The sequence below is a fragment of the Typopeltis vanoorti genome, chromosome 3 (assembly GCF_054136105.1).
Source record: "Typopeltis vanoorti isolate ZY-2024b chromosome 3, IOZ_Tvanoo_1.0, whole genome shotgun sequence".
NCBI lineage: Eukaryota > Metazoa > Arthropoda > Arachnida > Uropygi > Thelyphonidae > Typopeltis > Typopeltis vanoorti.
The window spans coordinates 107,864,743-107,881,703 of record NC_143551.1 but is presented as its reverse complement, the minus strand read 5'-3'; the positions used below and the strand labels follow the sequence as shown (position 1 = coordinate 107,881,703).

Here is a 16,961-nt window from a genome sequence, read left to right as displayed (position 1 = left end):
CATTTCCTAGGAAATGTATGCTGTTATTACATTATGGTGGGAGGTCACTACCCAGACTGGTTTCAGCCTTTATTGAGGCTTCATCAGTGAGTAGCTAGACCAAATTAATACCAAAGGGTATAGCGACAAGAACTTATAACTTACAAAATTTTCATAATTTTATTTCCAACAACTATCAGACCTGGTGCAAACCAGTAACTCACTTAGTAATAACTGTTTGCAGAAGCCTCTACAAATGGTTACTAGATGGCGCAATAATTAAGTTTCTCAATTGTTTTAGTAGTTTCTCGAACTTTCTCTGTACTTTGTGTTCGTATATAAATAGCTGTCGGTTTCATGTGCTCTTAGTGTTGAATTAGTTTTCGGAGATTGTATCAACTGAATATTGTTGTAATTTAGTTAAATGAAGTTTCTGAAGTATTTCTGCTCATATGTATTTTTAAAAATGAATCAGTTTTTACTAAACAGTAATAAGCGTTGTGAGAGAAAAAATAAAGAGGGCACACCGTCAAATAGTGGCAAGAGTGTGAAGAAGCGTAAATATCAAAAATATGATGACAGTTATTTGGACTTTGGTTTTACGTCGACAGAAGTCAATGGTGAAGGGAGGCCACAGTGTGTACTGTGTATAACAGTTTTGGCACCAGAGTACATGCTACCAAGTAAGTTGAAACGCCATTTAGAAACCAATCATCCTGGCATGGTTAGTACATCTCGTGACTACTTTACCAGAAAGTTAAAAGAGTTAAATCAACAAAAAGTTAGTTTTTATAAGCAGGCATCAATACTAAGCAATGCTTTGCTAGCATCTTACAAGGTGGCATGTAGAATCGCAAAATATAAGAAGCCTCATACATCGCAGAAGAACTCATTCTATTGGCTGCTGTAGATATGGTGAACATTATGATTGGTGAGGCTGCTGGGAAGCTGCTTTCAAAAGTGCCTTTGTCCAATAACACCATCAGTCACAGAATACAGCACATAGCAGAGGACCTCAATAATCAATTAATTGAAAAAAATTAAAGGGCAACTTAAAGAGGAAGGAATTTGGGTTGCAGTTGAATGAGGCCACAGATAATTATAATGATGCTCACTTGATTTGCTATGTACATTTTATAGATGGTAATAACATTGTAGAAGACCTTCTCTTTTGTAAAAGTATCACTGCTGGTGCTAAGGCTCAAGACTTGTTCAAGATCCTTGATACTTTTATATCCGAAAATAATTTGAAGTGAACTAAGTGCGTAGGTGTCTGTACTGACGGTGCTCGTTCTATGTCCAGCTGTTATGGAGGATTGCAGGCACATATTCGAAGCAAAGCCCCTGATGCACTGTGATCCATTGTGCGTTATTCACAGGGAAGCACTCGCATCAAAATATCTGAGTCCTACATTGAACCAGGTCTTAGAATATGTAGTGAATGTAGTAAACTTTGTAAAAACTTTGCTGTTGACGGCAAGGTTTTTCAAAAAACTATGTGAGGATACGGGATCCGAGCATGTCTTAGTTGTACTACAGCACTTCGTGATGGCTCTCTCTCGTGGTAATGTTTTGTCTCATATATTTGAACTGCGACAGGAAATTTATATTTTTCTTAAAGAGGAAGACCACAAGTATACCGAAAATTTTGTGAATGAAGATTTTTTGGTAAAACTATCATACTTACGTGGTATTTCTGAAAAGATGAATTCTCTGAATCTCTCCCTGCAGGGATGCAACATGCACCTTTTAAAGTCGATTAAGAAAATTTCAGCTTTTATAAAAAAAAAAAACTAAAACTATGGAAAAGAAAAATGAATGAAGATGAAGGCAAAGAATGTTTCCCCTTGATGCAACAGTTTTTGACCTCCAATGGAGTTAATTTCTCGAGGTATGAAATCCATTTTTGAAGAACACTTATCATAGCTTATCACCTGGTTTGAGAAATATTTTCAAAATGATAATATCGATAAATTTGCATGGATTCAAGATCCATTTAATGCCAGTGCTCCATCTGAATTTACTGCTGCATTGAGTTGTCTTGTGACAATACATCGAAAACAAAATTTAGCAGCATGGAATTAACTGAATTTTGGGTATCAGTAAAAGATGAATATCCCCTTCTGAGTGAAAAAGCTCAGAGAATTTTAATTCCATTTGCGAATTCTTATTTGTGCGAAGCTGGATTTTCGGCGATCGCTGTGATAAAAACTAAGTATCACACGAAAATCAATGTGGAGGAGGAAATGAGGATGGCTGTGTCCAGTTTGATTCCAAGATTTGAGAAAATGCATGGTGATCAACAAGCTCATCCATCCTACTAATGATAATTAGTTGAATTTGTTCAATGATCTTTTTTTGTGATCTTAAATACTTGTTTTATTTATTTTTACCTAACCCTTTAATTTAAAAAAAATTATTCGCTATTTTGCAAAGTATACTTGTTAGAATTTGACATAGGGTGCCGAGAATCGAAAACGCGTGGGAACCACTGGTCTATACTATGCTTCATTATAGCAACTTTAAATATGAATTTAAAAATCAACCTAATTTAAATAAATTTAAATAAGTATAGATGTGTTAAACTCAAAATATGAGAAACAGTAATTCTTAGCCATCTCAAACCCAGGCTTTCTACTAGTGTCCATAGATGGTGTTCTTACTTGGGACTCCAGGCTAAGTTTAGAGAAACTTAGCCTGAAGTTCCATGACTCATATTGTATCCCCTAAAGATGTCACTGTGGCAGAAATATTGGAAGCATTAAATTGTTTAATTCATTTCTTATTCTATTTTTCTTTCCATTAAACATTTAACATGAATTTAATCTTGGTACAAAATAAAGCTTGGTCACAAAGTAGCCAATATTGTTGCTTGCATATTCTTAGATATGAATAAAACAAGAGAATGTGTTCGTGGGTATAGTATAGCAGTTACTCAATCAAACAAGAAAAGCAAATTGGAAAAAAAAATGGCATTTTTTAAAAAAAAATTGTAATACAATGCGTTTATTAACCATTTTATATGAACATGCTTTCTGAAGCAAAGAGCAAAAATAGATGTAATCAGTTTTTGGAATAGGAAAAATTGTGTGACAAAATATAATAGCAGTAATAATTACATCTATGGACTAACACATATGAAATGATCAGAAAGCAAATTGTTTCAAATCTAGATGTTGTGTGATATTTTCTGTTATATGTATACAAAAGAAATATCTAACTAAACTTTTTATCTACTTGGTATTTTGGAACATTTCTTAGAAATGGTACTTATTGATTACTTGATAAGAACTCACAGAACTTGTATTTTTCTCTTTGTAGGAAATACCAATGGACACTAGTAATACACAGTTGTTACCAACTGAAATATCCAATTCACTTGAAGAGCAGGAATCTTCTGAATGCTTGGATACTGACCTTCCTCCTGAAACTAACATGGACCTTGACTGTGCTGGAACAGTTCCAAAATTAAATAATGAAAATGAATTAGGTGGTAACCAGAATTATGCAGTCAATATTAATGTAAGATGTGATGCAGCTGAGACTGATTTACAAAATGTTAACAGTGGCAGTGAGTCTGTAATGGACAAAGAATGCTCTGATGGAACACACTGTGGTGAAAAGAAATGTCCTGATGACAAGTATCATAGAGAATACAAAGAGTGTGCTGAAGAAGTAGAAGAATGCACTGATGGAAGGAACTGTAATGATGAAGTACACTGTGGTGATGACACTCGGGAATGTACAGATGGAAAACACTGTAGCAAGGACATCAAGGCATGTACAGATGGAAAGCACTGTGGTGAGGACAGCAAGAAGTGTACAGATGGAAAACATTGTGGTGAAGACAACAAAGAATGTACAGATGGAAAACACTGTGGTGAGGACAACAAAGAATGTACAGATGGAAAACACTGTGGTGAGGACAACAAAGAATGTACAGATGGAAAACACTGTGGTGAGGACAACAAAGAATGTACAGATGGAAAGCATTGTGGGCAAGACGACAAAGAATGCACAGATGGAAAACACTGTGGTGAAGATAACAAAGATTGCACAGATGGAAAGCATTGTGGGGAAGACAACAAAGAATGCACAGATGGAAAGCATTGTGGGGAAGACAATAAACAATGTACAGATGGAAAGCATTGTGGGGAAGACAATAAACAATGTACAGATGGAAAGCATTGTGGGGAAGATGACAAACAATGTACCGATGGAAAGCATTGTGGGGAAGATGACAAACAATGTACAGATGGAAAGCATTGTGGAGAAGGTAACAAAGAGTGCAAAGATGGTAAAAACTGTGGTGAAGAAAAGAATTCTGCAGAAGATAAGCATTGTGGGAACAGTAAACTAGGTAATTCTAAAACGGAAAGTGGTAATAGCAAATATGGTTCCAAAGAAGAATCAGATGCAGAAAAAAATGTAGATGGAAGCCAAGTTGCAAATGAAGATATTCCAGATGAAAGCAGATTTCAAAACACTAGAGAAGGAAAAGTGTGTAATAAAGAAAGCATAAAAGAAAAAGATATACTAGGAGAAGGTATGCAATTTTACAGTTTCTTGTTGTATTATTCAGGGTGGACTCAATGTCAAAGGCCCTTGATCTAATTAGTTTTTATGCATAGTCATATATAATGAGCCTTAACTCTCTATTTATACAATTATTATATAAAGTCTGCCATAAAAATAATCATTTATTACTAGATACAGTCTTACAAAATAAAGACATTATTACCAACCCAACATTGTGCATTCTGAGAACTTTCAGACCACTTTGAAATACACTGCTCAAAACAATTGTGGGGGGTGGTATTTTAGTTTCTGTCGGATAATTATAAATTTCTGCAAATAATTATAACTATGGGTACTTTATACATGAATAAATATTTCTTACTTATGGATAGGTTGTAATTGATGAGATATTGTTTAAATAATCAATGTTTATTACAAATTTAACAAATTATACATTTTAGCATGAAATAATTTTAACAAAAATATCCCCTAATTGTTTTGAGTAGTATAGTAGCAGTTCTTTACACACTGGGGGGGGGGGGGGGGCATCTAAAACAACTGGGGAAAAAATACTTAAATCACTTAGAAACTAGTACTTAAACTAGTTTATCTGCATAAAATGAATTCAACCTAATATTAATACTAGAGGTAGTATACAGGATGTAATGCCAATGTGAACTTGCTTACCTGTTAGTGGGAAATCTCGGCATTTGAAAGAATGAAACACCAAATGAGCTTGTTTTGGAAATCTGGGATTTATCAGAAATGAGATGAAAGGAAGTAAGATAATTCCTGTGAGAAATAGAAATTAAAGCAATGGTTTTAAAGACCTTGATGCTGTGTAGTTATGGATACATATGAGGTTAAAGAGAGGATTGTTTATTCACAGACAGAAGATTGGGCCAAGTCACATCCCTAGAGTATTCTGGCATTGGTTGGAAAATGGAGACAATGAAGCCATTTACCATGATACTTAGTGAATAACTAGAGAGAGAAAGTTAGTAACCCAATTGGAAAAGGGAGGACACAGAATACAAGGGTGTGTTGAAAAGTTGTGATAATCACCATGAAGGAATTGAGTTAGAACCATGTAACTAACACATTCTACATATTCCCCACAAAATGTTATACACTTGTTACAGCACTGCTGCATCATTTACAGTCTTCTGAGAAAAAAGTTTTTCCGTTTTGTACAAACCAGTCCTCAGCTGCAGATATGACCACATCATCTGTGAGAAATTTTGTTCCTTTCAAATGTTTCTTTAAATTTGGAAACAGGAAATAGTCATATTGGGCCAGTTCTGGTAAATAGTGTGAGTGATACAGACATTGAAATCCCAAGTTGTGTATAGTCTGTTGGGTTTCATGAGCAGTCTGAGCAGGTGCATTGTCCTGCAAAAGCAACATGGCTCTGCTCAGTTTCCTGCAGCCTTTTTTCTTCAGTTTCTCCTTCAATTCCTTCAGAGCTGTTGAATAAACTGCTGCTATAACAATTTCACATTTTTGAGATATTGGTTGAGGGAAGGGTGTTCTTTGGTATAGGAGACATAGATTAAGTTTTAGACTGAGATACCAAGAGAAGAATTGATGCCTGTAATGTGTTTCCAAGGAGAGATAGTTAAGAAAATATCAAGGGTAATTAAAATAACTAAACACTGGATTTATTGGTCATAAAGATTTAATACTACTAGTCACCTAGTAGTTTCACCACATAACCTAGCGGCTTCATCTAAGTTTGGATGAACATATAAATATAAATATACAACACAAGAAGCATTAATTATAAATCAATACATTACTAAAAATACCGAATGTGTAGGAACAGTTACACAAGTACAACAGAAATACATGGAGCATGATGCTGGCACATGGTCAGTCATTGTTCAGCAGGTGCATCCGGTAGTTAGAGAAATTAGCAGAAAAATAGCACAAATAATATTACTCTCTAATCCCTCTCCACAACAAATTCATGATATTCAATACAGAGCATCAATTTCAATCCCTTTTGTGGGCAAAAAAAAAAAAAAAATGGTTAGCAACAAAAAAATTGCTAATCTCATGACATTAGAATGGCCTTTGAACCCATAATGACAGTACGAAATCTGTTACGCTCACCCCCAGGACCACGACTCTTTCAACATACATCCTGGAGTTTACAATATTCCATATTCTTGTGTCCTTAATTACACTGGGCAAACTTCGAGAAGTTTAGAAATAAAACAAAAGGAGCATATTGGAGACATCAATAACAACAGAGAGAACAGTTAAGGCTTGGCATTCCATTTCTCTCACACTCACTACAACATCAAATGGTTACTTACTATTATAATAATGGAATTAACTCACTTAAATTATTCTTTATTCATAGAATTTTCGACTGAGTATCACAGGCATCATCAGTACAAGTACAAGGGCTAATTAAACAATAACTGTTTTATTCACAAAGCACCACCTAAGTAGATAAGGTTAAATGTCCTAAATTTATTAAAAAAAAAAAAATTTTTTTTTTCAATATATAAATATATATATGTGTTTACAATTACAAATTAGGAAAGATTTGCTGATTTACAGAGTACTATCTCCTACAAGGGGGAAAGATGTAGGCCATCGGATATGTTTAGGTTAGGGGAGTAAAGTAACATTTCACATGTTCTTTGTAAAGCTGTTCGATTAGGAACCGACTTTTGTCTTGTTCCACTGAGCTCTATGTCTGGTGTTGATGACATGCTCTGCAAGTCCAGACTGTTCAGGTTCAAGGTACTGGATGTATGACTTGTGTTCTTCTAACCGGATCAGAGCAGATCTTCCTGTTTGTCCAAAATATGATAACCCACAAGAGCAGGGAATCTGGTAGACACCTGGATAGCTGAGGTGTGGGAGCTTGTCCTTTGGAGACATGAGGAATGTGGAGATTTTTCTGACGTGTCAAAAGACCACACAAATATTTAGTTGTTTTAACACTTTAGCTATGCATTTGCTAATGCCTTGTACGTAGGGGATAGGTATACGCGTAGGTTTTTCTGTATTTGAAGAGGATGCTGGAGCACGACTACTTAAAGCTCTTTTTATGAAGGAATTCTTATAACCATTGAATATGAAGGAGGAATTAATATATTGTAATTCTTTTTGTAATAGTTCTTCTGAAGAACAAAAGGAGTGGGCTCTATGAACTAGTGTTTTTATGGTACCTGCCTTTTGATTGGGATGGTGATGTGATTCAGCATGGATGTACTGGCCTGTATGAGTCTCCTTCCTATAGACTGTGAATTGTAGGTTATCATCTGGTTGGCAAAGAATTAAGAGGTCTAGAAAGACTAACTGCTTATTTACTTCTACTTCTAGGGTGAACTGGATCCTTGGATGAAGTGTATTTATTTTGAAAGAGAAACTGTTATAATTCTTCTGAAGTGCCCTTCCATATGGCGAAAATGTCGTCTACATATCTGAACCAAAGGTTAGGTCTGGGTGTAATGTTGTCAAAGATACGTTGTTTGAAGTGCTCCATGAAGTAGTTGGCAATGGCAGGAGATATTGGATTACCCATTGCTGTTCCTACGATTTGTTGGTATAGTTCGCCCACCGATTTGAGGTCCCTCGACACTTCTGCGCATCTCAAAAAAAGAAGAATCCATTCCGATAATAGGGTAATCAGTCCGTATAGTGGGATGAGTTGTTTATTATTACCAGTCGGAAAATTAACTTCTCTTTTATGATTATTGTAGTTAACTATGTTGCTTGTATAACAGTTGGAAAATTTTACCTATAAAGCACGTGATTTCGCGTGTTGGCGACCAATTCGGACGTCCTTCATTTTTTTTCTCCCCTTCAGCATGAATCGACTATTCTTGGAAAGACGTGAAGCAGGGACCTGGAAACGGTGGGCGAACTATATAACTGGTTTTTACAAATTCAATTTGTAATAAAGTCTGGTTATTTTTCCTTCAAAAACCAGTTATACCGACAAATCGAAGGAACAGCAATGGGTAATTGGCCTTTTGACAAGTCAGAAAAATCTCCACATTCCTCATGTCTCCAAAGGACAAGCTCCCACATCTCAGTTATCCGGGTGTCTACCAAATTCCCTGCTCTTGTGGGTTATCATATTTCGGACAAACAGGAAGATCTGCTCTGATCCAGTTAGAAGAACATAAGTCATACAGCCAGTACCTTCAACCTGAACAGTTTGGACTTGCAGAGCATGTCATCAACACCAGGCATAGAGTTCAGTGGAACAAGACAAAAGTCGGTTCCTAATCGAATGGCTTTACAAAGAAACATGTGAAACGTTACTTCACTCCCCTAACCTAAACAGATCCGATGGTTTCCTGACTTGTAATTGTATACACTTATATATATTTTTTTTTATATATATATTGAAAAAAAATTTTTCTTTTTTAAAAATAAATTTAGGACATTTAACCTTATCTACTTAGGTGATGCTTTGTGAATATAACAGTTATTGTTTAATTAGCCTTTGTACTTGTACCGATGATGCCTGTGATACTCAGTCGAAAATTCTACGAATAAAGAATAATTTACGTGAGTTAATTCCGTTATTATAATAGTAAGTAATATGTCTACTCACAGTATTTCCTTACTGAAACTAACATTGAATGGTATAAGAGCTCCATGCCATATATAGAAGAAGACTATAGCTCCTGCAACATCAAAGAGGCTACAGTGGTAATCCACTCACAAGGTACTCTAAAAAGAACCAAGGGATGATTTTGTGTGACATTTGGAAATCACTCATTCGATCTCTAAACACATCAGAGTTTAATTTCTCTGCTAACTTTCGGACACATCTGCTGAACAATGACTGACCATGTTTCAGCATCCACACTCCATGTGTTTCTGTTGTACTTCTGTAACGGTTCCTACACATTCAGTATTTTTAGTAATGTATTGATTCATAATTAACGCTTGCTGTGTTGTATATTTATATTTGTATATTCATCCAAACCCAGATGAAGCCACTAGTTTGTGGCAAAACTAGTAGATGACTAGTAGTATTAAATCTTTACAACCAATAAACTTAGTGTTTAGTTATTTTAATTCCATTAATTTTGTGGTCAAAAATAATATACTTATCACAAAATATCAAGGGTGTTAGCAGAATAGTGGGTAGTTGGACTGTTTTTGATTTGTCATTGCTAATAGTAAATATATCAGCATCCTTACCAGCTTGATTCATGTAACTGGAGAAGAGAAGAGAAGCCAGTTTAAGTTGCAGACATTAAAGGTTCTCAAAGAATGTGGCGGCATTGTTTGGATATGCAGTCTGCAAAAAATCAAGCTATAGAGATAGCTAATCAAAGAGGTCAAAGTAGTTATCTGAATTTGGAGATGACTAATGACAGCTGATAATGCTCCAAAGTGCAGTAATGCAATGTGGAGCCAGAGAAAATAAAAGGTAAAAGCAGGGTTTCTATGCTAATTTGAAACCTGATGAATGTTAATTTTTCATATAGTGTTCATGTGAATTATGAATTGAATTTAATGGAACTGATATAAATAAATATTGTATTGTGCAACTTTGCTCAGTTTTCTAAAAGAAATTATATAACGATAAAAAAAAAAAGAGAGGAAAATTAAAATATCTGATTTTATAATTATTTTTCTACAAGAATTGGAGCTGAGCTGAAGCATTCAAGTGAAACTAGCTTCCACAGATTAAATAGAATCTGATATGGAGACTTTTTTCCCCTTGATCAGTGAAATTGGGTATTCCTATTATATGTATCATTATCAACTGTCAATCCACTGCTGGATAAAGGCCTTTCCAATATTACTCCAAAACGGTTTGTCTGTGGATCTCCTTTTCCAATGCACTCAAGTATCATCAAAGCTGATAATATCATCAATCCATCGTGTGTGTGGACAAGTGGTTAGGAGGTAGAAAGAAAATTTTTTATGTTTTGTGAAGACTTGAAGACAGGAGTCATTGGTGAAAACAGTATGCGAAAGACTGTTCCAAAGAACAGAGGTGTAGGTAATGGATGCACAGGATGACAGCTGATAATGCTCCAAAGTGCAGTAATGCAATGTGGAGCCAGAGAAAATAAAAGGTAAAAGCAGGGTTTCTATGCTAATTTGAAACCTGATGAATGTTAATTTTTCATATAGTGTTCATGTGAATTATGAATTGAATTTAATGGAACTGATATAAATAAATATTGTATTGTGCAACTTTGCTCAGTTTTCTAAAAGAAATTATATAACGATAAAAAAAAAGAGAGGAAAATTAAAATATCTGATTTTATAATTATTTTTCTACAAGAATTGGAGCTGAGCTGAAGCATTCAAGTGAAACTAGCTTCCACAGATTAAATAGAATCTGATATGGAGACTTTTTTCCCCTTGATCAGTGAAATTGGGTATTCCTATTATATGTATCATTATCAACTGTCAATCCACTGCTGGATAAAGGCCTTTCCAATATTACTCCAAAACGGTTTGTCTGTGGATCTCCTTTTCCAATGCACTCAAGTATCATCAAATCTGATAATATCATCAATCCATCGTGTGTGTGGACAAGTGGTTAGGAGGTAGAAAGAAAATTTTTTATGTTTTGTGAAGACTTGAAGACAGGAGTCATTGGTGAAAACAGTATGCGAAAGACTGTTCCAAAGAACAGAGGTGTAGGTAATGGATGCACAGGATGACAAGTTAGTTTGATGAGTTTGGAGTTAGACTTTGTATGTGTATGGACTGGCAGCTGCTCATGTTCATATATGAGTAAATTGGAGGGATGGTAGTGGCCAGTTCAGCAACTGGAGGGAGTCATTGGGGGACTGGTTGTAATGTCCCTCATGGTGTGCTAATGTCAAGATAGATTGATGTGAGAGTTAACCCAAGAAGATAAAAACTGATCCTGGTTAGTAAGAAGAATATTGTCAAAAGGAGGGAGAGAGAGAGAGAGAGGGGGGGGGAAGACATGTTCTTTATTCCTGGAAATGAGACAGGAATGGTTGGATATTGGATAGAAGTGATTCTAAAACACAGTTTTGGAGCTCTAAAGGCAAAAGAGAAATATAAAGACTAACTAACTAAAGAAATTAAATGCAAAACATGCTAGAATTTAAGAACAGGTGGTTGTTCAGAGATGCTAAATGAAGATTTTGATTTGAAGAAAATTTACATAAAATTAGAGATTACTTTTAGCAGAACAAAGACTTGATAAACAAAATTATTATTATTATTAACATCCCACTTCCATGGAGTTGAAGACTCATCATGGAAGGTACACACTATCACACAAACAACTCATCCAACTGTGCCTTAAATTGATTCAATGTGCTTCCATTCACAACACACTCAGACAATGCATTCCACTCACCAACTACTCTCCATGCAAAGAATCTGCTTCTCACACCCTCCTATGCAGTTTCCAGGGATGATTTCTTGTTCTATGCCCCCTCTCCCATTCTATGAAAAATTTCTTCCATGTTAACCTGTTAACAACCCCCTGACCAACTTATATGTCTCAATCATATTCCTCTTCTTCTTCCTGTTCATGAGTCTTTGCATTTTACATTCTTTCACTGTCTTCATGCTCTGCATTCTAAGGACTAATTACCACCTTGGTGAATCTTCTTTGGACCCTTTCTAACATATCCTTGTCACCATGAAAAATCTGCTGACCAAATCTGTGCACAGTAATCCATATGAGGTCTACTCAAGGTCTTATACAATGGAATCATAACCTTTTTATTTTTGCACATTAAACTCCTATGCACCATTGCTGTAAATTGATGTGTTGACTTCACAACTTGTGCATTTGTGGCCCCTAAATTTCAGGTCCTTTCCACCACCACTCCCAGATCTCTCATCTCCACTACCTCCTTCAAAGTTTCCCAACCAAGTGTATACTTTGTATTCCATCATTGCTTACCAAATTTCAAAACACTGAACTGATAGTTCCATTTACCTGTCCATTCATACAATCAATACTGTATTGAATACGGCAGATGTTATGGCCATACAGTCCTCCTGTAAGGCCATGACATCTGCTTGACTCTTTATTGCTCTTCCCAATTTTGCATCATTTGCAAACTTAAATTAGACTAAACATAGATTAAAACTTTTGCTCAAAAACTAACTTCAACAGAAATTATAAAACAAACAAAAATCCTAATCAAAAAATAAAAAACACATTAAAAACCATAGAAAGAAAATCTCTTTCTTAACCACTTCAGCAACACATCCAACATGCTGACTTAAATAATGTTATCACTTACAACACATCTAGATCTGACTATTTTTCCTTGTAAAATAGTAAAATGCATCATGTAATTACATGATGCATTTTACTATTAATCGTATGTAATTACATAATATACACACATTGCAACTCATAATAATGTTATGACAACTTTTTTTTTCCATCCTTATCACCTCCTCTCACATATTTAACTTACCTGAATACTTCTTAAGTATCAGAATTGAAGTTCAAATTAAAATGAAATTCAGGTTTATGTTAGTTTATTAGATATTAAAATGCTGATTAATGAGAAATGAAGGAAATGTCTAGTTGTACTGAAATGTTTTTATGTTTACAGAAGATATTAGCCTGATTGCAATGTTAAAAGAAAACTATATACTTGTGGGGAGGGGGGTCACTTATACCATCTGTTAAGAAGGCTCAAGTAGGCTGTTGCATTCTGGCCTGCTCACTGATAAGGAAATCTTTTGTTACTAATATATTAACAAAATATGGTAAAAAATTGATGTCATTACCATAAGAGAGAGCAGGCAACAGAGACAATGCTGTAGTCACTGTACAGTAAAAGCATTTCTCCAAGACTTAAATTCATGAACCACCAACCATTTGGGAAGCACATGTACAGATATGGTTATAATGTGGGGAAAGAACACAAGAAGTTTGGGCAGTTAAATGGGGACTTAAAGATTAAATGGAGAAGTGTGCAAGCTGAGAGAGTTGGAAGGTGGAGGTTATAGTAATAGAAATTAGTAAATAGAAGCCAGCAGAGGTAAATTAAGAGAAACAAAAAAAAAGCACAATGAAAACTCTCAGATATTTCATTTGAAATGTTATTTGTATGTGTGTGTGTGTGTGTGTGTGTGTGTGTGTGTGTGTGTGTGTGTGATAAATTGACTATTTTATTTTATTTTTTAATTCACTTTAGTTGAAGAGACATATTCTGTTCATTTGTAAGTTTTTTTCCTAATGAAAGTTCACCTAACTTTCATTAGGTGAACCATGTGGTTCACCTAATGAAAGAGTTTTGGTGTGTAAGAAGTGTAACATACACTTCTTATGGATTATGAGATGTCATTGAATGTGAGCAGCAGTGGGCAAAAGATCATGGGTTTAGCTACAAGAGTAAGCAGAGTTGGCAGTTGAATGCTTGAACAGCAACAGGAGGATGGTAATGAGTTAACAACAGGGAGTGGTAAGATAGCAGATGTGCAAGGTATTGAAATTGCGAATTGTGTAAATGGCACTGAGAAAGTAATTAAAATGATGGAAGCGGAGTCGGTAAAGATGGGGCAAGAGATTAAATGTATGAGGATTGAACTGAGGAGAATTACGCATTTGCATGGGAATGTGAGGAAGAATGGGACGAAAGATATGAAAGAAATATTTAACGATATGAGAGTCGCAATATATGGAGATTCAAGGTCTGTTTTTCAGGAAATAGAATGAGCAGGGTGATTGAAGCATTGGATAAGAGGAGTACCTGAGCAAGAGAAAGAGTTGATAGTGATAGTTGGCACTAATAATATGACTGGTAAGGAAAAGAATGTAAGGAGGGATGTCATGAGGCTGTTAAGGAGAGTGGAAGATAATAGTGTGGTAGGTAAGGTAGTCTTTGTATTGTCCAGATATAATAATGATGAGTTGAGAAGGTGAGTGAAGATTATTAATGGTGTGCTAGCAAAGTTTTGTGAGGAGAAAGGAGTTCATTTTGTTAATGTGTGGGATGAATTTTAGGGACAGATAGAGCTGTATAATGAGATGGGCTACATTTGAATGGATTTGGTGTTTTGGTGTGGGGCAGTTGGAGAAACTATTGTGGCAAGAGAAAATGACTGAAGTGAATGTGATTCCTGAGGAAGCAAGAGATGTTTTGGAAGAGCTGGAGAGTAAGGTAGGCAAGTTTGTGAATGAAGAGTTGCGTGACACGAGTGAAGAGAATGAGAGAGAGAAGAATCACAAGGTGGACAGGGAAATGGAGGGGGGGGGGTAAGGTGGATAAGAAGACTGCATGAGAAGTATAGATGATGATTTCAGGAGTAGATGTGTGAGTGTGCAAGAAAGGATTAAGATAGTCAAGGATGTGGAAGTGATATTTAGATCTGGGGGGGGGGGGATTGTAGCGTGGAGGAGTCATATCCAAGAAGTGCAGTCAGTTGGACTTACAGATACAGAAATGAGCTAGTGTATATGTTTACAAATGCTAAAGTATTCAAAACAAAGGGAATGAAATTGTAGCATTTATAGAGTTCATTTGGCCAAATATTGAATATTGTTGATATAAGTGACACATGATTGAACAAGAATGACATTCAGACAGAAATAAGGGATATGTAGTCTTTCATGAAGACAGACAAGCAAAAAAGGAGGAGGAGTGTGCTATTGATATGGCAGAGGAGTTGCACCCGTCTAGAGTGGACATGCAAGGAGCAAATACCGACAGTGCTTTTGAAGCATTATCATGTGAAGTTGAAGTGGTAATGTGTATTACAACTTCCAGTAGATCTGGTAATGTGGAAGTCAGTGAGAAGAAAATGTTTAGGATATTGGTCTGGCTAATAAGAAATGAGTGTTTCTTATTAGCCAGACTAACAGGTTACACATAGATCGAGTCTTGATTATCTCATCAGAAGATATTGTAAATGAAGTGTCATAACTTCCTCTAGTTGGTGAAAGTACCATGACGCAATCACTTGGGTGGTGGCCAGATATATTAGTACTTTTGTGACAAAGGGTTATATGTGAAACTATAAGGCAGGTGATTATGACAAACTCAGGAAGTGACTTGCATTGATATCATGGAATGAGGAATTGGATGGGAAGGAAATGAATGCTGCTTGGTTTTTACTCAGGAAGTATCTGGCAGCAACAATGATGAAGTGTATTCCAAAGGTCAGAAGATTAAATAAGATAGCATAAAATATATGACTGAAGAGGTGAAGCATGCAATCTTTAAGAAAAAGTCATTATGGAGGCAGTACAAGATGAGTGGCAATAATCAGTTATATGAGAAGTACAAAGATCAAACAAGGAAGGGGACTCATTTGGTAATGATAGCAAAAGTGCAATTATGAGCAGCATTTAGTAAATGAGGCTAAAAGAAATCCTAGGTGTGTTTTTTTTTATATGTGGACAGTAGACGGGAGAATGATAAACACTGAGGAGGATATAGTAGAATTGTTTAATGAGCATTTTATTAAAGTATTCCATCCTTGTGATTGTAATATAATGCAGAACTTGAGAGCATTGGGAATGGGAGGAGGAACCAATGATGATGAATGAGCAGGAGGTATCCTGCTCATTCATCATCATATGAGGAATTGAGTAAACTTGATGTCAACAAGGCCATGGGACTTAATGGGATATCACTGTATGTCTTGAGAGAATGTTCCAGAGTGTAAAGCTTTAACTTAATGAGTTTTAGATTAGCCCAAGTTCCAAAGTAGTTGAAAGATGGCAGTATGAGGTGAGGACAAGGATTCAGAACTGGTTTGAAAGCAGCAAAATTCTCTTTAATGGACAGCATAGATGTTTGCCAAAGGAAAATAGTGTTTTAATAATATGCTTACTTATTATAGCAAGGTGATGACTGCGTTGGATAAGAGGAATGCATATACAGTATTATATTTAGATTTTGCAAAGACTTTCAATAGATTGCCACATGGCAAACTAATTGTTAAATTGGAACAGATGGGATTGGATAGTAGATTAGTTCACTGAATTGGAGATTGGCTGTTTTGCCAGGTATCAAGAGATTGTGTATGGGGGGAGTGATATCTCAGAAGAGGAACGTTACTAGTGGCATGACCCAGGTGCCTGTTTTGAAGCCAGTGTTGTTTAATTTGTATGTAATGCAAGAGGACCCAAATAGGCTGCCTGAATGGGCGAGTGTGTTGAAATCTCAGTTTTAATGTAACAAAGTGTAAAGTGTTAAGATTTGTGGAGCAAAGATGGCATGCAGAGTATAGAATTTGTGAGGATATTTTGAATAGGTGGAGGAGATGAAAGATCTAGGGGGGTGGTGGTGATAGGGACTTGAAATTTCATGGACAATGCTAAAATTGTGAGGATAGCACAGCAGAGAATAGTGATGTGTAGAAGTAAGAATGTTTTGATTCCATTGTACAAGGCTTTGATCACGCTGCATATGTATTACTGTGCACAGATTTGATCATCGTTTTCAAATGAATGATGAGATGTTGGAGAGGGTTCAGAGACGATTGACGTTGGTCTCTGGAAGGGA

General features: G+C 35.8%; 1 protein-coding gene across 2 annotated transcripts in view; it reads left to right on the top strand.

Annotated features, from left to right (window-relative positions):
* Hcf (Host cell factor) overlaps positions 1-16,961 on the top strand; it is a 502,792-nt gene that overhangs the window by 341,035 nt on the left and 144,796 nt on the right. For both annotated transcript variants that reach the window (XM_090390794.1, XM_090390792.1), the window contains exon 20: positions 3,301-4,525. In XM_090390794.1, coding sequence (XP_090246920.1) covers positions 3,301-4,525 — 1,225 coding nt within the window. The remainder of the gene's footprint in view (positions 1-3,300; positions 4,526-16,961) is intronic.